We start from the raw sequence: 26,808 nt of genomic DNA, 5'->3' as shown, positions 1-26,808 counted from the left end.
ATCTTGTATGAATAACTCAATTTTTATTTTCCTCTCCAAGAGGTCCCTTTTGATGTGATGGCTCACATATATGTGACACGGTCTGGTTCATGTAGGCCAAAGGAGGCATTTTTAAAAATTGGGTTATTATAATTATTACCTTATACAAACATTAGGCTCTCATATACTGTAAATACCAAAGTTCTACACTGGGTTTCAGAGAAGAATGGCACTCTCTTGCTCAGATTGACGCAATCGCCCTGTTAATGAGCGACATATGCGGAGCTTTGTGTTCACTTTAAGGGCACCGATCTGTGCCGACCAACGATGTCACAAACAATCGGCCAATCAGATTATTGGTCTGTTGCTATGATTGTCAGATAATTGATTCAGCCAATCAGAACCCCATTTCTGTGTTTACGCTCTGCACGTTCTCAAAATGTAAACAAGTGCCGTTCTTCTCTGACAAAACCTTTAGTATACTTGGTTCTAAAGTTCTGAAAATGTGTGATGTGTATTTTATTATGTATTTTATTGTTTGTTTATTCCATATTTTTGGCTTTATCTCAATTTCAAATTTGCCTGCTAGGCCTGCATGGACCAGATTGTATCACATATTGTTAGTGTAAATTCTCTATAGGGTTTGATGCAAGTTATTTATTGTGCAATAGTAACTGTATGTTTTTCTGCGCATGTCACTGATACTACCAGCAACGTGTTGGTAATCGCTCTCCGATATTCCACCAAATTTGAGCTAATTTAATGTCGATTTTATTCTTCTAATGTACATGGACTAATTGTATATCTACTATAGAACAGTTTGAATTGCATATTGGATATAATGCCTGACAAAAAGGATGGAAATAAAGGCGAAAGAAGAACACGCCGGCGGGATATTGAACAACGTGAAGATGATAGCACTGATACCATAGATACACAGAGCTCCGAGGCTCGAACAGATGGGCAAGATGGCGACGGTGCGATTATGCGTGAGTTAAATAAAATCACGAAACTTTTGAATAAAGTCATCAGCCGTCTTGATACCATGGAAGTGAGCATGCAGAAGTTAGAATCAGACCAGAAGGACATGAGAACCAAAGTGATTGATTTAGAAGCTAGTGCTGAGCAGGTAAACGCTACATTGGAAGATATGAAACAAGAAAGAAAATCCTTCGTAATGAAAACTGAACTGGATAGCATGAAACAACAGTTGGATGATTTAGCAAATAGATCCCGCCGAATAACTTAGTTTTTGGGGAATCCCGGAAAATAGTGAAAACTCTCCTGACTGTTGTGGATTTATGGAGGATTTCATTGTAAATTATATGCAAGTTGAGAACGGTGAAAACATTGAAATTGAGAGAGCACACAGGAGCCCTATGGGTAAAATGGCAGCCCAACAAGCCATACGCAGAGGTGCTCCGAGGCCAATGTTTGTAAAACTTTTGCGATATCCAGATAGAGAAGTACTCCTGAAATCTGCATCAAAATATCTCAAAGACAAAGAATATAGAGGTGAGAAAATATTCATTACAGACGGCGTAACTCAGGCAGTAAGAGCAGAAAGAAAGCAACTAATTGGTCTTCGCAAGAAGCTGATAAAAGAAGGAAAGTATGCTTTTGTTCCATGGACAGTTCCAGCATGTCTACTGGTGAAGCGAGGTGGAGCCTACAAGAAACTTACCGTAAGCGATATTGAAGATTTCAACTCTGAGGACTTGGACAACTTTAAAAAGTAAAGCGCTCGGATCTCCTTTTTGCTTTGCATAAGAACTGCAGGATTTTAGTTAAACTTTCGCGAGATTGTATGGATTTACAACGTTTGTGACTGCAAGCTTGGAACTTTTTAATGTGTTGTCGCGATGAAAATACTTTCGGGACCTGTTTTGAAATATTGGATTATTTAACAGAAGAACTTGCGCGATGTTTTCGCGATGAACCCAGACTTTCAAGTTTGTACCACTTATGGAATATTTACTGTCTCGTGTACAGCAGAACGAAAATTTTGTTTTTCTAATTATTTCGGTGGACTATCGGTAAGCAATTTGCACATTATGTGCATGTTTTGGTTGATAAAGTGGTGCGCAATTATTTGTTTTGCAAGCCCGTTTCAACGTCTGGGTTTGGAGGACTTGAACTTCCATCATTTTGTAAATCAGACCCTCTTGTCTTTTACGATCTTTTAACAAGATCTGAATATTACTTTCTCTTGAATATTGTGTATAAAGTAGTAAAAATATCTCAGTTGTGCTCGTGTATGTTCAATTTGTGTTTATTTGTTAGGAGAACTTTGCTAATATATTGCATGTTGTTTGGAATTTATAAATTCGCAATTGTACATGTTTATATCGTCATCTTGTCAAACCACTTGTTTGTTGTCAACCCTGCCCCTCGATCTCATTGTGTTTTGCTAATTGACACTCATCCGCGCATGCGCATTGTTTATTTTGAGTGGATTTCGAGGTGGGGCCCACGTGGAGAGACTTTGAACAGGTGTCCTGACAAAAATACATGCATAATTAATTGTGTTGTGGTTATGCTCATCCACTTGGTGTGTAAATGATTTCGACTGACTCTTTGAAAATTGTGTCCTTGAATGTAAGGGGCATTGGTGATTTTAAGAAACGGAGAAGTATTTTTAATTGGGCCAGAACAAATAAAGCTGATTTGATTTTATTGCAAGAAACTCATAGCACTGATCGTGTTGAATCTAAGTGGAAACATGAATGGGGTGGAAAGATTTTGTTCTCGCATGGCACAAATAATAGTAGAGGTGTTGCAATTATTTTTTTTAATTTTTGTGATATTGACGTTACTGATGTTTACAAAGATGATGAAGGTAGAATTCTGAAGATTAATTTTGTTAAAGATGAATTAACTTTTACTTTGGTCAATATTTATGCCCGAATATTGAAAACATGCAGATTAATTTTTATTCAAAATTAAATGATTTGTTTGATGAAAGTAATTTCGGTAGCAATGAAAGGATTATTATTGCAGGAGATTTTAATTGTATTTTGAATGCTATGCTTGATAAAAAAGGTGGTCATGAAAGAATTAAAGAGAATGTTGTTGAAAAATCTCTGATATTATGGATAATTTTGATGTTTTAGATATATGGAGATATTTACATCCTAATATTCGTAGATTTACATGGAGACAACCTAATCCCTTATTCAATGTAGACTTGATTATTTTCTTATAAGCAATAATTTAATTGAGTATGTGACAAAAGCAGATATTGTTCCAGGTTTAAGAACTGACCACTCTGGTATCACTTTGAATGTACAACTTCAAAAAGACCCTGTACGGGTCCTGGTCACTGGAAATTCAATAATTCATATCTTAATGAGGATGATTATGTGAATGACATGAACAAGAATCTTGATGTTTGGTTAAATGATGATTCTTTATCTGATCCTCAAGTTAAATGGGAATGGATCAAATATAAGGTTAGAAATGAAACAATGAAGTATGCCAAGAAAAAGTGTGTTTTTCTTTTTTTCAGAATTAAGGAGCTTAGCAGTAAACTTAATTCATTGGAGAAGTCTTTGGCTAATGATCCTTCTCAAGATACTTTAAATGAGATTAATTCGGTTAAATCTGTTTTGGAGGAGCTTGATACAAAAATTATTGATGGTATAATTGTTCGCTCAAGATTCGTTGGGCAGAAAAAGGTGAGAAAAGCAATAAGTATTTTTTGGGCCTTGAAAAAGGAATTGCAGAAAAAGCAGTGTAAAAAATTGTTTCTGATGATGGTACAGAAATTATTAAACCTATGTCTATTTTGAATGCACAAAGTGAGTACTATAAAAATATTTATGAATCGAAGGTTGATATAACTTCTTCCAGAAATAATACCTTTTTGCAAGGTAATACCATACCAACTTTAACTGACATAGACATGATAAAGTGTGAAGGTAATCTCACAAAAGTTGAGTGTTTTAATGTACTTAGTAAAATGTCAAAGAATAAAAGTCCGGGTAATGATGGTTTATCATGTGAATGGTACTTGCAATTCTGGAATAAAATTGATACTTTTTGGTGCATGTATTAAATAAAGGTTTGAATAAAGGAGAAATGTCATCTTCTCAGAGGCAAGCTGTGATTACGTTGATTGAGAAAGAAGGTAAAGACAGATGCAAGTTAAAGAATTGGAGACCCATATCCTTACTTAATGTAGACTACAAAATCGCCTCTAAAGCCCTAGCGATGAGAGTTGAAAAGGTTATTCATAATTTGATTCATACTGACCAAAGTGGATTTGTTAAAGGTAGATACATTGGTGACTCAGTTCGTTCTATTAATGATATTATGGAGTATACTAAATTCAAAAATATTTCAGGTCTTCTTTTGTTCTTAGATTTTGAAAAAGCGTTCGATTCGTTAGAGTGGAACTTTATTTTTCAAGCTTTAAATCGAATGAATTTTGGTCCAAGTTTTGTCAAGTATGTCAAAGCCCTTTACACTAATATTAGTAGTTGTATTCTTAATAATGGGCTTACATCACATTACTTTTCGATGGGGCGCGGCGTATGGCAGGGCGACCCATTGAGCTCTTACTTGTTTATTTTGGCGATTGAATTATTGTCATGTTCCATACGTGAAGACACATCTATTTCGGGTATAATTGTGAATAACTTTGAACTTAAGTTAATTCAGTATGCAGATGACACTACATGTGTTTTAAATGACGTTCAGTCAGCAAATAATCTTTTAAATGTTTTAGATCTTTTCTCTAAGGTCTCTGGATTGAAATTAAATGTAAGTAAATCTCAAGCATTATGGCTTGGTTCTAAGAGAAATTGCAAAGAAAAACCATTGAATGTTGAGTGGCCAAATAATCCTGTTAAGGCATTGGGTGTGTATTTTTCTTATGATAATGATGCTGCTGGGAATCTGAACTTTGTTCCAAAAATCAAGCATATAAAGACTCTGTTAAATATTTGGAAAACTAGAAACTTAACCCTTTCTGGTAAAATCCTCTTGATCAAAACATTTGCATTATCAAAATTTATTTATTTGGCATCAGTCATTCATATCCCTGACCATGTGATTCAGCAAATTGACACTATTATTTATAATTTTCTTTGGAATGGAGGTAAAGGTTTTGTTAAGAGAAACACAATTATTGGTGAAATTGACCAAGGAGGGCTGAAAATGGTTGATGTAAAATCTATTTTTGCTGCGCAGAAAATTAAGTGGGTTAGTAAATACAATACCACTTCAGCACCTTGGAAAATTATTTTGAATGAATTTATCATCCCATATGGTAATGATTTAATCTTTTATTGCAATATCTCCCCAAAGCAAATAATGAAATGGCATATTCCATCCTTTTATAAAGATATGTTGATTTCGTACATTAATTTAACAAATCCTGATAATGTCGACCCACACCAGCAATGTATTTGGAACAATCGTCGCATCCTTCTGAATCGCCAGTCCATCTATTTTCAGCATTTTTGATCCACGGTATGAAGTTAGTGTTTACTTATTTTACACTGATGGTACGATTGTTCCATTCAAGGTCTGGAGTGATAGGGGATTTTTAAGAAGTATTTTTGCAATGGAGGAGCATTATTGATGCAATTCCTTCCTCATGGAAACAAGTTTTGAAACAGGGTTTTGACAGGGATCTTTGTACTCCTAAAGGTTTCGTGTTGTATCATGAAGATAAAGAAATCAATATTAGTAAAATGACATCTCAATGTATTAATCGTATTTTTGTACAGAGAATACAAGAGCCTCCAACATCACAGAAAAAGTATAAGAATGAGTTTAATATTAATGACGATGAATGGAGTGTTATTTATCTTATGCCTTTCAAGTCAACTTATGATATAAGAACCAGGATTTTTCAATATAAGATTAATCTTAATTGTCTAATGACAAATAGTAGACTGTATAAGATGAACCTTGTGAACAGTGAAATGTGTACCTTTTGTAATAACTCTCCTGAATCTTTGAACCATTTGTTTTGGGATTGTAAATATGTAAGAAAATGTGGGATGATTTTAGATCATGGTATATAGACAATATTGATGGAAACATTGATTTAAACTATAAGCATATTATTTTTGGTTTTGGTTCTGAGACTTTACTGAATATATGTGTCATTTTAATCAAAAAGGTTATTTACGACAGTAGATTTAAAAACCAAAAGCCATCTTTTGTGTCTTTTTCTGCAATTGATTAAATTTCATTACAAGCTTGAGAAACGAATTGCTATTACTAATAATACAATGCACAAATTTATTGATAAATGGCATGTTTTAGAACAGATGTGTTGTTAACTTTCACCATTTTTTTTTAAAAAGCTGTAATGGATTGCGCTCTTTTCAAACATCATGTAATGTTTTTTATCAATGTTCTCCTGCATTATGTAATTCTGTGTAGTTTTTCATTTTCTGTATACATGTTTTTCTCCCATTGAGCACAGGGAAATAAAAGCCGTTTTGGCTATGTGAAATAAAAAAAAAAAAAAAACTGTATGTTTCTATAAAATAACTTTATTTTCTTTTTATGTTTGTTCTATTTTGCAGCCATTGTTAAAATACATCATTCCATTAATCCTGGTATATTATGCAGAATATGTCATCAACCAAGGCTTGGTAAGAATTCAATAATGCCATGAATGATATTCTACTCGCCGTGCCGGCTCGTTGAATATAATTCATGGCAAGTGCAGTATTATTCTCATACAACCCAAAATAAAGCCATCCAATATTACTATTATTATATAATATGAAGTTTCTTCTATGCGTTTTGAGTACCAAAGTATCAAACTAAACAGGCTGGTGCCATTTGGAATCCATTTGTTTAGTGTAATCATTTTCATGATGTTTGCCAGCGATACAAAACAACAAACTGCGTAACTCAGTCAATTACGCCTGCTTTGGTCTCTCTGCGCGCGAGGTATGCCGCATAACACTCTACGAGTTGCGAGCGACAACGCAAAATGTGCGCACCTTTTCAGTATCAAAATATCTTGCACGGTGTTACCGTGCAGTATTAAAAAAGTATAGCTAAAAGCTTCGTATTATATAATAATTGTCTATGCTGTATTATGTTGTATTCTACAAAAATCAAGAATGGCCAACCCACAGCCCTCTACGATTTCCAATGTGGCTCACAAAGCCATCCTAACAAAATTCCATATGACTGTTATTTACTGCAGAGCAAAATAACTCCCAAATGGCTAGCACTGCCTACAGGAATCACCTAAAATGGTCATTATGGGCATGGTGTCTCTTTCTCAATTATTAACTTATGGAGACATGTCTGTGACAAGGGTTCCTACCTTGTTTGTTCCTTGAGTAGCTTCTTAAATGAAATTTTAAAAAATTTTCCAGCTTACTCCACTCTGTGTGCATGCATTCCACGTGACTTGAATCAGCCTAAGTCATAAATACCCAGGGAATTGCTGCCCGGGGCAGCCAAACCTCGGCAGCTACATGTCGGTGATCGTGTGCGTGGCATGCGAGGGGTCCCGGGTTCGAATCCCGGGGTACAAAGTGACTTCTTTCCATGTATAGGGTTAGAGTTAAACATGTTTTGACTCAATTTTGTTGTTTGTATTTGATTTTAGTTTGAGCTGATATACTTCCCAGGCATATGGCTATCTCATAGTGAACAGTACAGATGGTAAGCTGAAATGCATTCTCTTGCTTTTCCATAACTATATTATTTTGATATCATTAGCATACAGTGTGTATTTGATGAAAGCTAAATTAAAACGAGACAACCGTAAATATGTCAATACAATAGATTGGTCTTACAATAGTACTTGTTTGTATGTGTTTGTATCGTTAATTAATTTGCTCAAACTCCATAATATTATGATTTTGTCGATGGATGGCGCCAGGATTAATTTAGCTTTCATCAAGACCACTCTATATGCTTGTAGACAAGGTTTTACGGTATATTGTTTCAAGTTCTGAATGTGGTGTGTGCTGGTGTGATTGGTGACTACCTTGGTGACACTTTAAATAAGGTAAAGCAAAAAAGCATATGATTTAATTAATTGACACCACAAAAAGTGATTTCTCAGCATGTCAAATTTATGAATTATGGGTTAAAGACTTTGCATGTGTTTTACAATGTGTTCTGGCATATCTTCAGATCAGCTGAATCCAGTTCCAACAAATGGCAGGTATGTCCAAATCATCATTGAATTTAGGTAAAGGTAACAATCATTCAGACTGGAGAAATACTCACATAATGAAGAACACATATTTTTTTACTCTGTGTTTGGTCCAACTTATCAGTATTTTGCTGTTGGGTTTTGTTACCGCTCCTCCTCAATGGATTTGTTTTGCCTTCTTAGCAATTTATTTATTCCAGTTGAAATCCATAGACCCCTATGGTGAACATGCCCTTAACATCCCACACAGGGGGTGTAGATTTCAAACAGAGTCACAAATTCAGCCCTATTTGAAATCCACACTCCCTGTGTAAAAGACTAAAGGTCATTTCTTCCATAGGGGGTGTATGGATTTCAACTGGAATAGCCCAATATGTGTGTACTCAGTTATATACTCAAGTAGACAGAGTGAGATTTGATATGGCTTGAAATGGATGTTACCTTTGTGGGTGAGAAATTGGGCTGATCATTGCATCACAGATTACTATCATCTAATGGAAGAAAATGTAGTGTTCTCAATGCAAGAACGAACTGGATTTAGCTTACATTACTTAATTTATAATGCTGACTGTTTGATTTCTATGTATTCTATGTTATTTTCAGGTATCAAGTAGATTATCAGTTAGCAGTTTTTATTTCAAGATCAAGTGTCAACCTGATACAATTCAAGAGACTCTGGATATTCGCAGTACTACAGGTTAGTTGAAATCGGGACACCAAATTTTTTAACTTTATTCACTATTCTGTCGGTCGGACATCCAGGCTATCTCTAGTCTCGGGCCCAAACTGCATGTGGCTCATGGTTTGTTATGAACAACAGAAACCGACTGTGAAGGAGGCTACATAGCGATGTTGTTGGAGTGATATTCAATTTCGGAAAAAACGACACTCGACCATGGAATTTAATTTTAAGTTTGTCAGTATATAAACGGTAAATCAAGTAAGTTTCTTCCACTCTGAAGACTTAGAAACGCTTGTGTGATTCCACTGACTATTTGCGGTCGAAATTTACATAACACCAATGACAGAAATCATCAACAAAAATCAAATCAGGGACTTGTTTTCACTCGAACATCATCAACCGGAAGTGACGTGACACGGACCGACAGAATACATAACTTTTAAAGTAAGAAAGGCAATTATATGGAAGTATACATATGTGAAATGAATACAAACTGTATCTTCAAAATGTTTGAAAAAGGTCCAAAAACTTCTTAATGATAAAAATTGCATAAAATTGTTCTAGAGTCAAAAATCTAGTTACTACTTTATGAAATGCTTATTTTTCAACATATGGATTGAAATATGTTAAAATTTGCACATTTTTAATTTTGTACAAATTCTTGGGATATTTTTGGCCATAAAACAAACTTGAGGATCTAATTAAAAAAATTAGAGACTTGTAACTAGACTTTTGTAATATGTTTTGGACCATCTTAAGGGCAGAGTAATGGGAGAGAACATGGACCTTTTCGAGCATCATTATTTCTTAATTGTATGTCCAAATTATATAAAACTATACATTTTGGAAAGGAAATGAGCCAAGGAATCTCATGGTGACGTCAGATTTGTTCAAAAATCTCGAGTTTTTGAAAAAATCACAAAAATTCACTTTTTTACCCCAATGTTTTTGTGACAACTTAGAAAAAATCCGTTCGGAGTAAAATAAATGCAGTTCGCTTTTCATGAAGAAAAGATATGAACTTAGGGAAGGTTTTTTTATTTTTTTGAAAATCGTCTCTGTTTTCGAAATATTGAAAAAAACATGTGAAAAAAGCAATTTTGTCACTCTATTAAGCTAAAAATTGCACGGAATGGTGTATATTTTTGTTTAAAACAAATATTTTGAAAAAATGAGAAAACCTTCCCTAGACTTTGATGTACTCTAAACGATAGTGCAAAAAGTTTACCTTTTGCTTGCATATTTTTCGAGTTATCTTGTCACAAAAATCGTGCAATATTGTCAAAAGTGAACTCTGAGAAATCGACGTTTTAGTAAAAAATGTCAAAATTATGCACAAAACGTCCTTATATTTTAAAACAGTAAGACTTTCACGCTTGTAAAAGCTGTATCTGGTGCATGGTCTAAATATGCATCTTTTTGCACCAATGAATCTATAATGTCTGCTTTCAGTGCGCCAAAATTCAAAATAATTAAAAAATCTAAGTGGCATTTTGACTGCAAATTTTTGTTTTGTTTACACCACATTTGCTGGCGTTAACAGCATACCGAATGCGCCTGGACTGCGTTGGACATACGCACAGAGTTGCGCCACGTCACGCGACGCGAATCGCTGTGTAATCACAATATTTCGCATTCAGCGATTTCTGACTCATTATTTCCGCCAATTTACTAAAGCTGTCTTGAGCCATGTGACTTTTTAGAGTTGAAAAGAGTGAAATAAATCAAGCAAAAATACGAGTAAATATTAGCAAGCTGTATTTTATCAGTTTCAAGTGAAAGAATACGTCTTAGTGTTGATAAATATCAAAAAATCTCAAATTCGAGCGTGGATGAATGTGTCTTCCATTACTCTGGCCTTAAAAAATGTTGTGATTTTTTACAAAATTTCAAAGATACAGTGAGATTTCTTTCTCCAGTCCATTTCCAAAAATGTATACCTGGATATAATGAAAAGAAAGTTAAAAACTTTCCTGCCTAAATAGGTAATTATGCTGATGTTTTTTGGGTTTTTTCCCACAGTCAATATAATAATGTTGCACCCTCTGGCACACTAAATGTGAATTGCCAGTCCCCTCTGCCCAAATCAATGTTGATGAAACTTGTGACATTGATGAATTTTCCAGTCTCTGAAATAGCTACTATTATATTCTGGACTTTGCACCACTGTAATGCTGGTGGATCCCCAGCATTGTAAAAGTCATATTCTAGCAATCTTGCCAATTTCATTTTGACTGGTTGTAGTCACATTCTTGTACTTAATCAGTTACATTTTGTCTCTCTCCCTTACAGTTTGTGAATCTAGCCATTTTGATGAGTGAATCAACATTACATTTTCTACCTAATATCTGGATAATGTTCCTCATAGTTTTCTTTGAAGGACTACTAGGAGGTACAGCATTTGTCAACACTTTCTACCGCATAAGTCAGGAGGTAAGTTATAACATTCATAATAAGTGCACCACATGATCAGTGTGTTAAATACACCTAAAGACCCACACATTTTTGAGAAGTGTTTTTATAATAAGATTCTTTGAAGATGACACTGGCTAGAATATCAAAAGTTATCCCACTGATATTGAGTTTTCTAGGGAAATATGAAATTTGAAGTTCAGTATTGCTTTTGTTATTTATGCAATTCGCTGGTGTAGTGCACGTTAGAATATGGCTGTTGCTAGGTCAACTGGCTTGCGCTTTCTTTGTTACGAACCACTGATCGAAATTATCACAACACAAAGCCTATGACATATCATAATTCAGAACAGGTGTATGAGCCCAGGCTTGAACCAGTAACCAATGGTTACTAACATGCACTACGGCAGCAAATTGCACTGTAAGTCGATCAGGGGTTGTGTTATAGCACATGGTAATTAGGAAATCACTTTTGTATCATATTGTATTGTAAGTACATAGTAAGTGCTCCAAAGAAGCACAAGTCCCCAAACAATTTCTATCAATGTTTTAGATTGGGAAACTTGGTACCGTTAAAACCTTGTCTACAAGCATTTAGAGTGCTTCTAATGAAAGCTAAATTAATCCAGGCGCCCGTATGGAATTTTAGCAAATAAATTACAGATCCCAGCATATATAAACAAATATTATTGTAAGACCAATTTATTGTATTGGCATATTTACACATTATATCGTCGTAATTTAGCTTTCATCAAAAACTCTATATATGCTTGTAGATTGGATGCAATTGATGTGCTACTTTTTCCAACAGAAACTACTCTGTTGTTCATTTTCTAATTTCTTCCTAAAGTCTGTTACTCATATTTTCTGTTGGTTTGTTTATTTGTTTCCAGAGCTCACCCAAGGATAAGGAATTCTCAATGGGAGTAACAACTATATCAGATTCTAGTGGAATCACTTTAGCTGCCTTAAGCGCAATACCACTTCATAATGCACTGTGTAAAGCTTAGAATGTAGCCCATTTGTACACTGGTATATGATGTTACATCTATTTCATATTTGTGAGTGAATGGCCTGGGGGTCACTTGCATTGTGAGGTGGATATCATGCACATGTAGAGACTTTCAAAACAGACCCTAAATATACTGCGCCAATAAAGTATCCTTACACTTGGAAAAATAATCACAATTTCCAAACTGAACAATATTGGAGTAAATTTGTGTTTTTAATAGATGGACTATCTAATCCTGCACATTATGACACCACATTGAATCCAATGTAACTTCAAGAAGTAAAGTTACAAGCATTTGATTAGACGAAGGTCCTGTTTCAAAAGTGACAAACTGGCCTATTCAAAAAGCCACAGACCACAAATCTGGTTTGAGAGTGGTGAATGGCTAATTTATGTGTTTGGCTATAATTTAATATAAAAAGAACAAAAGAAAACTGAAACAAAAGAACTGGCAAATAAAATGAAAGTTATGAAAAGTACAGAGAAGAAAAACTGAAATAAAAACTGCTTTAAATAACGCTTCATTGAAGACACTGTGTTGTCTCTTTGTTGCGCTTGTTGGAATCTTTTTGCGCCTTGTATAGGCCAGTTTGTCACTTTTAAAACTGGACCTTCGTCTATTCAATTGCTTATAACTTTACTTCTTGAGGTCACATTGGATTCAATGTAGTGTCATAATGTGCAGGATTAGATAGTGCATATTAAAAATACAAATTTACCCAAATATTGTTCAGTTTTGAAATTGTGATTATTTTTCCAAGTGTAAGGATACTTTATTGGCGCAGTATAAATATTTTACCTGTGGTTCCCGGGGTGAATGGTATCAATTTATCGCTAAATTGTACATGATACTACTTTAAAAGATTTAGCTATGTCCAAAATACCTAAATATACTTAAGACTTAGTCCCAGAGAATGAGATAGAGGTTCTGCATGAAATTATTGATTGGCTCCAAACAGAGGATTTGAACCGGTGTTCTTCACCGTAATCATGGCGCAGTGCAGTCCATTCAATAAAATGTTGTCATCAACCTATTCGATGAGTGCATTTGTTATGTGAGTGAGACGAACTGTTGCGGTAGATTGCAATCATGCTTTTGTTTAATGTATTTGAGTAGTCTGCCATATTTACGGTATGATTCGTCATATGCACAACCTCTATTTTAATGGTACCTAAATAAAATACAGAGTAAAATAATCAAGTATATTATCTTCTATCTATTCTGTTCATTGATTGGTACCATTATATTAGAGTCCGAAGTTTACCGTTTTCTAAAATCCATTTTCCGTGTTGTAATCCGTGTTGTAAAATTTGTAAATCTGTGTCATGAATAAAGCTTAAAATGTATAAACAATGATATTAATATCACAATAAAGTGTTCAATATCGCGATCAATATTGTCTGATTGGAATATTCTCACGATAATAGGCCGACTATTACGAAGTTTGAAGGGATATAGGGGGTCATGCCTTGGTAATATACCTTTATTTCGGTATTATTAAACAGTATTTTTATCATAAAAATTGACATACACAACTCATGATTGTTTTTGACACTTATTTCTCTTATCTTTTGACAATTTTTGTCACATACAAAAATGTAATTTTCCGTGTTGTACCTCTGATTCCGTGATTTTCTTCTGTTTTCCGTAAAACGGAAAACTTCGGACTCTACCATTATATCATAAGTTTGTATGCAAAATAATAAAACAAATGCTGCATGCTTTATATACTTTACAATGGGCTATTCTATTCAAATGGGGTTACCTGAATGGGCGACTCCATTTGAAATTCACACTCCCTGTGTGATTGATTAGGGTCATGTCTTCCATTGGGGGTGTATGGATTTCAACTGGAATAGCCCAATTATCTCCCCCATTGGTTACTGGTCTCAAACCTGTCACTCTGTATACTTTGGTTTGAGGGACCACTAATTCGTACCCTAAACCCTAACCCTAACCCTACTCACTTGAGTGGTAGCAATTATTATAAAATCTTGCCCAAAAGGGTACTAGCCATGAAGCAAGGTATTCAAAAGATTGGAGTGCTCCCGGATTTTATTGTGTACCCTCAAGTTGGAACAGTACTTATTTTACATTGAAACAATGTGACACATTTTCTTCATCCTCAAAATGGAATTTGTATAATATTTTTTTAATTAGTTCCAATATTTTCATGCCAATAATAAATTAATATATGTGGCCAAGGTATTACTAGTGTTACAAATATAAAAGAATTCTCTATTTCTGAAACCAAATTTGATAACAGAAATTGTTGTACTACATTGCCAAAGTACCAATAATGCTGCCCATTTTTCTGCACTTATAACACAAGTAATAATAGATGAAAGTAATATTGTAATATCTGCTGATTGTTATGTACTTTTCAATCCAAGGCATTTAATCCAAGGCCTTAGGTGTTGTATTTGTGACAAAAAATCACAGAACACAACATTTAATTTATACAATCAAAATGTGATGCCTGAAATGTGTTGTTGATGAATCATTGACGTATGTGACATGAGGAATGAGTCGGATGTCGCTAATATTGTTTTTGAGATATTGGCAAAAACTGTTCAAATTCTTTTGTTTTATATTGTTTTCAGCCATTGATAAATTGCTCATAACTCGGTAACCAGGTGTCCGATTTTGATGGGGTTGCATCATAATGTAGCATTCATAAACTGCCAGAAAATGATGTTAAAAACTTCTAATTGAAAATTGCTGACATGTAACTCATTCCCCTTGATCATGTCATATATAAACTGTGCGTACATTACTGTACGTCTTTATGTTATAAGTCTTATTTATATGTCCAATACATATGTCCAATACATTCAGATACATATGTATCTGTGATGTTCATAAGTCATTGAACCGATCAGCATCATAATGTTCGATGGACTGATATGCGTATTGACGATAATATTTGATAGTAAAAAAGTAATATTTTGTGAAAAAGAATCCATATCTATTTTTATGGCTAAGTTACAATGTACAGATGTATATCAATATAGTGATGACAATGCTACTTTATTATATAATGTCTTTACTAGCCTTTCAATGCAATCTTTGTTATATTTATTGTGCCTTTATTAAGGGATGGGGTATGAACGTTTGGACAGTATTTATTGTGGGACATTAGAGCACATCAGACATATCGAATTGCATTCTGAATACGAAGAATGTCCTTCTGATATCAAATAATTTTGTTTTTTTGAAATTAGCAATGTAATACACATTTTATGGCAAATGATTAAAAATTGATATTTTTGATATTTAACAGTACTCGAAGTAAACTTTATAAATCTGGTGATTTATACTTAAAGTGTATATAGGTGCGATGAAAAACCGACGATCAATTGAAAATTTTGACCTTTATTATTGAAGATATGATTTTTTTTTTCCAAAAAACACACAAAAAAATTAGGTCTTTTTGGGGAAAAAATCCATATCTTCAATATGAAAGATCAAAATTTTCAATTGATCGTCGGCTTTTTCTCCCAGCTACATACACTTTAAGAATATATCATTAGATTTATATAATTTACTTCGAGGACTGTTATATATCAAAATGTGAAAAATATCAAATTTTAATAATTTGTCATAAAATTTGTATTATATCGTGAATTTCAAAAAATGAAAATTATTTGATATCAGAAAGACATTCTTCGTATTCAGAATGCAATTCAATATGTCTGATGTGCTCTCATGTCCCACAAAAAATACTGTTGAAACGCTCAAAACGCTCATTCCAGATCCCTTAACTATAACAGTATAGTATAAACCTATTAAAATGAAAATGAAAATAAATGTAATTTAAACTTTATCATGGCGGCATGAGAATTTTCCTGTTTAAACAGTAATTTCTGGGTTTTTGTTGTTGTTTTGTTTTTGATTTATTTCTAGCCCGTTTTTGAGCATTGTTGCCATATTTTACGCACTTCCTGTTTTTTCAGAATTTTCCTGTCTTTTCATTGAAATATATTCTCATGCCTGATCATGTATCAATGCAAGAAATTTTGGACATAGGCGTAGATCCCGGTGGGGGGGATAAATCTCCCCCCCCAATATTTTGTCAGGGGGGGATGGTCCATACAATCATCCCCCCAAATGTTGATGCCTGATAATGGGTGTCTGACCATATTAACCTCATATTTGCCCATTTTAGCCCCAAAAGTGCAAATTTTCGCACACTTCGCGCGCATTTATTCTACTTTTACACCAAATTTCATCAGTTTAGCTTCAAAATAGCACAATTTTTCGCGCGCATTTGTACCATAAACTTCTGTCGCCAAAATGTGCTGGATTGACTATACTTCAATAATTTTTTTCCAACTCAATCCCCCCAATGTCAAAAAGAAATCTACGCCACTGATTTTGGATGTGATGCTTTAAAAAAAGGTTTTCATATAACTGCTATGAATATAGGATATTGTACATGTAAATTTATATCAATTTTTGTATTTTGCTGATAACAAAAAGAGACAGGTTCACAAATGCTAATTTGCCAATACCATAAGAAAAAAGTAAATTTGATGCAATTTGTATAAATGCTCTGACAGTAATATTATTGTCTTTCAAAGTCAGGCACATAATTATTTTATATATCTATTTTCAGGGTAGTTTTGATATTTATGCATATTTACTCAACAATATAAAATTGTATTGAAATCAGTCTTTTTGAATAAAACAAACACACTATCTATGGTCATCTTGTGACTCCTTACATTTTGGTCATCAAAAATTTTATGACCCCACTATTTTTCTTTCCAAATATTTATGACCCCCATATATTTGGGACCCCCTTCCAAAGAAAATGATAGCCCCTTAGTATTAACGCAGGTAAATACAGACTTTTATCCAAGTGGTGTTTGACAAATGAGATTACAGAATTCATGTTAACTAAAGGATAAATATATTTGTCGCCATGATGGAGCACAATAAAATTATCTATTAATGTATCATCTGTGTCCCGAAAGTGTATAATTTCTAGAATTAGTGAGAAACAAAGGCTTTTACGACACGAGTTAAGGGGGTACTACACCCCTGGCCAATTTTGTGCCTATTTTTGCATTTTTCTCAAAAATTATAGCGCATTGGTGACAAGTAATATATTTATATTATAGGGGCAAGGACTAGAACTACTGCACTGGCAATTTTATTTCAGCACAGACAACAGTTGTGGAGTTACAATCAAAAATGAGGAAAACCAATATTTGATCAATAAATCAATAACTACTTGCCTTGAGTTGCTGAATTTTCAGAGCAGAAGTTGTAGTCCTTGCCCCTATAATATACATATCTTACTTTTCACCAATGCACTATAATTTTTGAGAAAAATGCAAAAATAGGCCCAAAATTGGCCAGGGGTGTAGTACCCCCTTAAACAATGTCAAAAGATTTCATGAAAGTCAACATGTTATAAGAGGTAATAAAGCTTTGATATGTGATGATGCATTTTGGACATCCTTACAGGGAATCCCAGGCACAAATTATTTTACCGTAGTTAAAGGATGACTCCGGCAATCACAACATTTATGCCTTATATGATAGAAAATTAATTATTAATCACGAATCACGAATCACATGGTTTTATTTGAAACAAACTCATATTGACCATAAAAACGAATTAATACAGCTGTCTCTCAACACGCGATATTCAAAATTCCTGGGCACCAAAATTGTTGAGTGCAATGACGTCTCAATAATACAATGAAGGCTGACAACAATTGAGCACAAGTAACCATTACGTCATTGCACTAGACAATTTTGGCGCGGTAAGTTTGAATATCGCGTGTTGAGAGCCGACTATTTTTATTTGTTTTTATGGTCAATATGAGTTTGTTTCAAATAAAATCATGTGATTCTACTTGATATTTGTTTTCCTTATAAGGCATAATGTTGTGATTGCCGGAGTCATCCTTTAACATTTGAACAAGGAGCCTGTTTAAGCAACTGTATACGTGGTGTCCCGCCTATTAAGGTTAGGTTTAGTTAGGGTTAGGAAACTTATATACATATTCATTGGTGATATGTATAGAATAGCAATCAGTAAGTATGATTAACAGACACGTTTCTGGCAGAACGACTCGTAGTACAATGTTATAGTCTCTGCACTATGGATCCATAGGTTGTTTCAATTTTAATCAATTTCTTTTCTTTTTGTTAAGAGGAAATAATATTGGCACTAAACTTGTGTTATAAAACTGAACACCGTAGAATTGAGACCTCGTATAGTTACGTATGTGATGTATGCGAAGCAAATGTTAAATACGGAAAACAATATCGCATCCTGTTATCCTGTATATACCAAGAAAATCTGATCAAATAAAAATATGCCTTTTACATAAACTGATGTAGCCTGAATGTGTCATGGCTGTGTAAATATTGCATCTAGCTCAACTATATTTTTGAAGGTTCCTATTTTTGATTTATTGAAATTTGTAGTCCTTATTTTTGATTCGGTGAAATTTGTAGTCCCTATTTTCACTTTTGTAGTTCCTATTTTTGAAATAGTGACTACAAATTTCACTTAATCAAAAATATGTGTCAAAAATATGCATCAAAAAGTCAATAAATCAAAAATATGGACTACAAATTTCACTAAATCAAAATTAGGGACTTTGGGGTCTTTGAGTGACAGAGCATGTGTTGGTAATGGGGTCTTTGGGTGACAGCGATGGTGAAAAGTGGGGTCTTAACGGCCCTACATACGCGTCAGCTCCAAAGTGGGAGTGCCCCCCCCCCCCCGATTTCAGCACATCAACAAATTTCACTAAAAAATATGCATCAAAAAGTCAATAGTTAAAAAATATGGACTACAATTTTCACTAAATAAAAAATAGGGACTACAAATTTGTCATTTAGTGAAATTTGTAGTCCCTATTTTTGATTTATTGACATTTGTAGTCCCTATTTTTGAATTTATTGACTTTTTGATGCATATTTTTCAAAAAGTCAATAAATCAAAAATAGGGACTACAAATTTCACTAAATCAAAAATATGAATCAAAAAGTCAATAAATCAAAAATATGGATTACAAATTTCACTAAATCAAAAATATGTATCAAAGAGTCAAATCAAAAATAGGGACTGCATATTTCACTAAATTTAGTAAAAATATGTATCAAAAAATCAAAAATAGGGACTACACATTTCACCAAATCAAAAATAGGGACTACCAATTTCACTAAATCAAAAATATGCATCAAAAAGTCAATAAATCAAAAATAGGGACTGCAAATTTCACTAAATTTAGTAAAAATATGTATCAAAAAATCAAAAATAGGGACTACACATTTCACCAAATCAAAAATAGGGACTACAAATTTCACTAAATCAAAAATAGGGACTACACATTTCACCAAATCAAAAATAGGGACTACAAATTTCACTAAATCAAAAATAGGGACTACACATTTCACCAAATCAAAAATAGGGACTACAAATTTCACTAAATCAAAAATAGGGACTACAAATTTCACTAAATAAAAAAAAATAAAAAATAGGGTCTACAAATTTTAGTCCCTATTTTTGATTTATTGAAATTTGTAGTCCCTATTTTTGAATAGTGAACTTTGTAGTCCTTATTTTAGATTTATTGACTTTTTGATGCATATTTTTCAATAAAGTCAATATGCAAAGTCAATAAATCAAAAATAGGGATTACAAATTTCACTAAATCAAAAATACGGACTACAATTTTCACTGAATCAAAAATATGCATCAAAAAGTCAATAAATCAAAAATCAGGGACTACAAATTTCAATAAATCAAAAAGTTAGTTTTAGATAATGTCATAAAAATTGTAGAATTATTTTAAAATTTTTGACCACCCTGTATACTTAACGCAAGGTTACCAAACTCTTTCTTCCTATTAAATTTGCTTGAAGAGCCCATGCATGTCTTTCTGAATTCATATTTATTTTGAGCTACAGAGCTTTCAGAAAAGGAAAATATGGGGTTCATCATGACAAGAAAGATGCTAATTTTGTTGTTGATCCACGCTGTATATTTCTTACCCACCCTCTATATGATGTTATACTTGGTTGATTTGGCATCTTATAAGCTTTCCAGAAATATATACTTCTAATGGTCTAAAATTTATTCGTGATAAGTTGTTTTTATGGGGGTACTACACCCCTGCCTAATTTTGTGCCTATTTTTGCATTTTTCACAAAAATTATAGAGCATTGGCATGATTGGTGACAAGTAAGATATGTATATTATAGGTGCAAGGACTACAACTACTGCACTGGAAATTTAATTTCAGCAAAGACAACAGTTGTGGAGTTACAGTCAAAAATGGGAGAAAACCAATATTTGATCAATAAATCAATAACTACTTGCCTTGAGTTGCTGAATTTTCAGTGCAGTAGTTGTAGTCCTTGCCCCTATAATATACATATCTTACTTGTCACCAATGCGCTATAATTTTTGAGAAAAATGCAAAAATAGGCACAAATTGGCCAGGGTGTAGTACCCCTTAAGTGAATCAAAATTGGTGATATTTTTCTCATTTTACATTATGTTACACAAATGATGACAAATTCATGACATGCGATCGACAACAAATTTCACTAAAAAAAAGTCAATCATCAAAAAGTCAATAATTCAAAAATAGGGACTACAAATTTCACTAAATCAAAAATAGGGACTACAAATGTCACTAAATCAAAAATTGTATCAAAAAGTCAATAATTCAAAAATAGGGACTACACATTTCACTAAATCAAAAATAGGGACTACCAATTTCACTAAATCAAAAATAGGGACTACAAATGTCACTAAATCAAAAATAGGGACTACAAATTTCAACAAATAAAAAAATATGGACTACAATTTTCACTAAATCACAAAATTAGGTATCAAAAAGTCAATAAATCAAAAATAGGGACTACAAATTTCACTGAATCAAAAATAGGACTACAAATTTCAATAAATCGAAAACAGGGACTACAAATTTCGCACAAAAATCAAAAATATGCATCAAAAAGTCAAACCAAAAATAGGGACTACAAATTTCACTGAATCAAAAATATGCATCAAAAAGTCAATAAATCAAAAATAGGGACTACAAATTTCACTGAATGAAAAATAGGGACTACAAATTCCACTGAATGAAACATAGGGACTACAAATTTCACTGAATGAAAAATAGGGACTACAAATTTCACTAAATCAAAAATAGGGACTGCAAATTTCACTGAATCAAAAATAGGGACTACAAATTTCAACAAATAAAAAATATGGACTACAATTTTCACTAAATCACAAAATTAGGTATCAAAAAGTCAATAAATCAAAAATAGGGACTACAAATTTCACTGAATCAAAAATAGGACTACAAATTTCAATAAATCGAAAACAGGGACTACAAATTTCGCAAAATCAAAAATATGCATCAAAAAGTCAACAAACCAAAAATAGGGACTACAAATTTCACTGAATCAAAAATATGCATCAAAAAGTCAATAAATCAAAAATAGGGACTACAAATTTCACTGAATGAAAAATAGGGACTACAAATTCCACTGAATGAAACATAGGGACTACAAATTTCACTGAATGAAAAATAGGGACTACAAATTTCACTAAATCAAAAATAGGGACTGCAAATTTCAATAAATCGAAAACAGGGACTACAAATTTCGCAAAATCAAAAATATGCATCAAAAAGTCAACAAACCAAAAATAGGGACTACAAATTTCACTGAATCAAAATATGCATCAAAAAGTCAATAAATCAAAAATAGGGACTACAAATTTCACTGAATGAAAAATAGGGACTACAAATTCCACTGAATGAAACATAGGGACTACAAATTTCACTGAATGAAAAATAGGGACTACAAATTTCACTAAATCAAAAATAGGGACTGCAAATTTCACTGAATCAAAAATAGGGACTACAAATTTCACTTAATCAAAAATAGGGACTACAAATTTCACTGAATCAAAAATAGGGACTACAAATTTCACTAAATCAAAAATGGGGACTGCAAATTTCACTGAATCAAAAATAGGGACTACAAATTTCACTAAATCAAAAATAGGGACTACAAATTTCACTAAATCAAAAATGGGGACTGCAAATTTCACTGAATCAAAAATAGGGACTACAAATTTCACTAAATCAAAAATGGTGACTACAAATTTCACTAAATCAAAAATATGCATCAAAAAGTCAATAAATCAAAAATAGGGACTACAAATTTCACTGAATGAAAAATAGGGACTACAAATTCCACTGAATGAAACATAGGGACTACAAATTTCACTGAATGAAAAATAGGGACTACAAATTTCACTAAATCAAAAATAGGGACTGCAAATTTCACTGAATCAAAAATAGGGACTACAAATTTCACTTAATCAAAAATAGGGACTACAAATTTCACTGAATCAAAAATAGGGACTACAAATTTCACTAAATCAAAAATGGGGACTGCAAATTTCACTGAATCAAAAATAGGGACTACAAATTTCACTAAATCAAAAATGGTGACTACAAATTTCACTAAATCAAAATATTGTATCAAAAAGTCAATTAATCAAAAATTAGGACTACAAATTTCACTAAATCAAAAATAGGGACTACCAATTTCACTAAATCAAAAATAGGGACTACAAATTTCAACAAATAAAAAATATGGACTACAATTTTCACTAAATCACAAAATTAGGTATCAAAAAGTCAATAAATAAAAAATAGGGACTACAAATTTCACTGAATCAAAAATAGGGACTACAAATTTCAATAAATCGAAAACAGGGACTACAAATTTCAATAAATCAAAAATATGCATCAAAAAGTCAACAAACCAAAAATGGGGACTACAAATTTCACGAAATCAAAAATATGCATCAAAAAGTCAAATAAAAATAGGGACTACAAATTTCACTCAATCAAAAATAGGGACTACAAATTTCACTGAATCAAAAATAGGGACTACAAATTTCACTCAATCAAAAATAGGGACTACAAATTTCACTAAATCAAAAATGGGGACTACAAATTTCACTAAATCAAAATATTGTATCAAAAAGTCAATAAATCAAAAATTAGGACTACAAATTTTACAAAGTCAAAAAATTGCATCAAAAAGTCAATAAATCAAAAAAAGGGACTACAAATTTCACTGAATCAAAAATTGTATCAAAAAGTCAATAAATCAAAAATAGGGACTACAAATTTCACTATATCAAAAATATGCATCAAAAAGTCAACAAACCAAAAATAGGGACTACAAATTTCACTGAATCAAAAACAGGGACTACAAATTTCACTGAATCAAAAATAGGGACTACAAATTTCACTAAATCAAAAATAGGGACTACAAATTTCACTAAATCAAAAACAGGGACTACAAATTTCACAAAGTCTAAAATATGCAATAAAAAGTCAATAAATCAAAAAAAGGGACTACAAATTTCACTAAATCAAAAAATTGTATCAAAAAGTCAATAAATCAAAAATATGGACTACAAATTTCATAGACTGTCCCACAGTCTCGGTTCGGTCCGGCCTGGATAATGGAACGATAGGCCTACATAATAACATAATAGCCCGTATCAAAATATGCCATAGTCCTTCCCCCCCCCCCGATTCTAAATACACAGCGCCCAAAACCAATTCACAGCGCCCAAAACCAATTCCTCTTTCTACATATTGATGCCACTACACTAATCACACCTCCTATATTGAACGCTAAATTTCAGTGACCGCTCCCCACTTTTAATGCTATGTAATCTACATTACCAGTCGTTCTCCACGGACCCGAGGGAGGGTCTACAAATTTCACAAAGTCTAAAATATGCAATAAAAAGTCAATAAATCTAAAAAAGGGACTACAAATTTCACTATATCAAAAAATTGTATCAAAAAGTCAATAAATCAAAAATATGGACTACAAATTTCACAAAGTCTAAAATATGCATCAAAAAGTCAACAAACCAAAAATAGGGACTACAAATTTCACTGAATCAAAAACAGGGACTACAAATTTCACTAAATCAAAATAGGGACTACACATTTCACTAAATCAAAAACAGGGACTACAAATTTCACTAAATCAAAAATAGGGACTAACAATTTCACTAAATCCAAAATAGGGACTAAAAATTTCACTGAATGAAAAATAGGGACTACAAATTTCACTCAATTAAAAATAGGGACTACAAATTTCACTAAATCAAAAATATGGACTACAAATTTCACTAAATCAAAAATATGTATCAAAAAATCAATAAATCAAAAATAGGGACTACACATTTCACCAAATCAAAAATAGGGACTACAAATTTCACTCAATCAAAAACAGACCTATGCATCAAATGAAATTTATAGTCCTTATTTTTGATTTATTGACTTTTTGATACATGCATATTTTTGCTTTTTGATACATATTGTGATTTAGTGAAATTTGTAGTCCCTATTTTTGATTTAAAGAAATTTGTAGTCCCTATTTTTGATTTAGTGAAATTTGTAGTCCCTATTTTTGATTTATTGATGCCTATTTTTGATTTTTTAAATTTGATCAAAAAGTCAATAGGGGACTACAAATTTCACTCAATCAAAAATAGGGACTACAAATTTCACTCAATCAAAAAGGGACTACAAATTTCACTCAATTAAAAATAGGGACTAAAAATTTCACTCAATTAAAAATAGGGACTACAAATTTCACTAAATCAAAAAATGGGACTACAAATTTCACTAAATCAAAAATAGGGACTACAAATTTCACTCAATCAAAAATAGACCTATGCATCAAATGAAATTTACAGTCCTTATTTTTGATTTATTGACTTTTTGATACATGCATATTTTTGCTTTTTGATACATATTGTGATTTAGTGAAATTTGTAGTCCCTATTTTTGATTTAATGAAATTTGTAGTCCCTATTTTTGATTTAGTGAAATTTGTAGTCCCTATTTTTGATTTGGTGAAATGTGTAGTCCCTATTTTTGATTGAGTGAACTTTGTAGTCCCTATTTTTGATTGAGTGAAATTTGTAGTCCCTATTTTTGATTTATTGACTTTTTAATGCATATTTTTGATTTAGTGAAATTTTTAGTCCCTATTTTTGATTGAGTGAAATTTGTAGTCCCTATTTTTAATTGAATGAAATTTGTAGTCCCTGTTTTTGATTTAGTGAAATTTGTAGTCCCTATTTTTGATTGAGTGAAATTTGTAGTTCCTATTTTTGATTTATTGACTTTTTAATAATGCATATTTTTGATTTAGTGAAATATTTAGGCCCTATTTTTGAAATAAAAATTTGATGAGGAATTCAATCATGCTATTAGTTTTAGTGCCACAAGTGGAGGAAAAAAGTTTTGATTGATAATGTCATAAAAATTGTAGAATTATTTTACAATTTTTTACCACCCTGTATGTTTAACGCAAGGTTACCTAACTCTTTCTTCCTATTAAATTTGCTTGAAGAACCCATACAATGTCTTTCTAAATCCATATTTATTTTGAGCTACAGAGCTTTCAGAAAAGGAAAATATGGGGTTCATCATGACAAGAAAGATGCTAATTTTGTTGTTGTTCCACCCTGTATATTTCTTACCCACCCTGTATTATGATGTTATACTTTGTTGATTTGGCATCTTTGTAATATAAGCTTTCCAGAAATATATACTTTTAATGGTCTAAAATTTATTCATGATAAGTTGTGTTTAAGTGAATCAAAATTGGTGATATTTTTGTCATTTTACATTATGTTACACAAATGATGACCAATTCACTCAATCAAAAATAGGGACTACAAATTTCACTCAATCAAAAACAGGGACTACAAATTTCACTCAATCAAAAACAGGGACTACAAATTTCACTCAATCAAAAATAGGGACTACAAATTTCACTGACTCAAAAATAGGGACTACAAATTTCACTCAATCAAAAATAGGGACTACAAATTTCACTCAATCAAAAACAGGGACTACAAATTTCACTCAATCAAAAATAGGGACTACAAATTTCACTGACTCAAAAATAGGGACTACAAATTTCACTCAATCAAAAATATGCATCAAAAAGTCTATAATTCAAAACTAGGGACTACAAATTTCACTCAATCAAAAATAGGGACTATAGGCCTACACATTTCACTGAATCAAAAATAGGGACTGCAAATTTCACTGAATCAAAAATATGGACTAAAACTTTCACTCAATTAAAAATAGGGACTACAAATTTCACTGAATCAAAATAGGGACTGCAAATTTCACTCAATTAAAAATAGGGACTGCAAATTTCACTGAATCAAAAATACGGACTACAAATTTCACTTAATCAAAACAGGGACTACAAATTTCACTAGGCCTATATCAAAATATGCATCAAAAAGTCAATAATTCAAAACTAGGGACTACAAATTTCACTATATCAAAAATATGCATCAAAAAGTCAATAATTCAAAACTAGGGACCACAAATTTCTCGATGAAAAATAAAACGTTTGACACGGGCGTTTGACAAACAGTTTGCTCCATAGGGCCTAAACATTTGACAAACGCTTTTTAAAACGTTAAACTGGTGTGTGGCTCCTTCCGTTTTTAA

At 32.5% G+C, this 26,808-nt stretch overlaps 1 protein-coding gene across 1 annotated transcript in view; it reads left to right on the top strand.

The window, feature by feature from the left end:
- Window positions 1-12,402, top strand: part of LOC140148387 (battenin-like) — a 34,612-nt gene extending 22,210 nt beyond the window's left edge. The window contains exons 11-15 of the mRNA XM_072170315.1: window positions 6,525-6,593; window positions 7,571-7,626; window positions 8,729-8,822; window positions 11,100-11,240; window positions 12,113-12,402. Coding sequence (XP_072026416.1) covers window positions 6,525-6,593; window positions 7,571-7,626; window positions 8,729-8,822; window positions 11,100-11,240; window positions 12,113-12,229 — 477 coding nt within the window. The 3' untranslated portion in view covers window positions 12,230-12,402. The remainder of the gene's footprint in view (window positions 1-6,524; window positions 6,594-7,570; window positions 7,627-8,728; window positions 8,823-11,099; window positions 11,241-12,112) is intronic.
- The last annotated feature ends 14,406 nt before the right edge of the window (window positions 12,403-26,808 follow it).

The sequence above is a fragment of the Amphiura filiformis genome, chromosome 3 (genome assembly GCF_039555335.1).
Source record: "Amphiura filiformis chromosome 3, Afil_fr2py, whole genome shotgun sequence".
Taxonomy (NCBI): Eukaryota; Metazoa; Echinodermata; class Ophiuroidea; order Amphilepidida; family Amphiuridae; genus Amphiura; species Amphiura filiformis.
The sequence above is the reverse complement of the archived record's forward strand: the minus strand, read 5'-3'. Positions and strand labels throughout refer to the sequence as shown.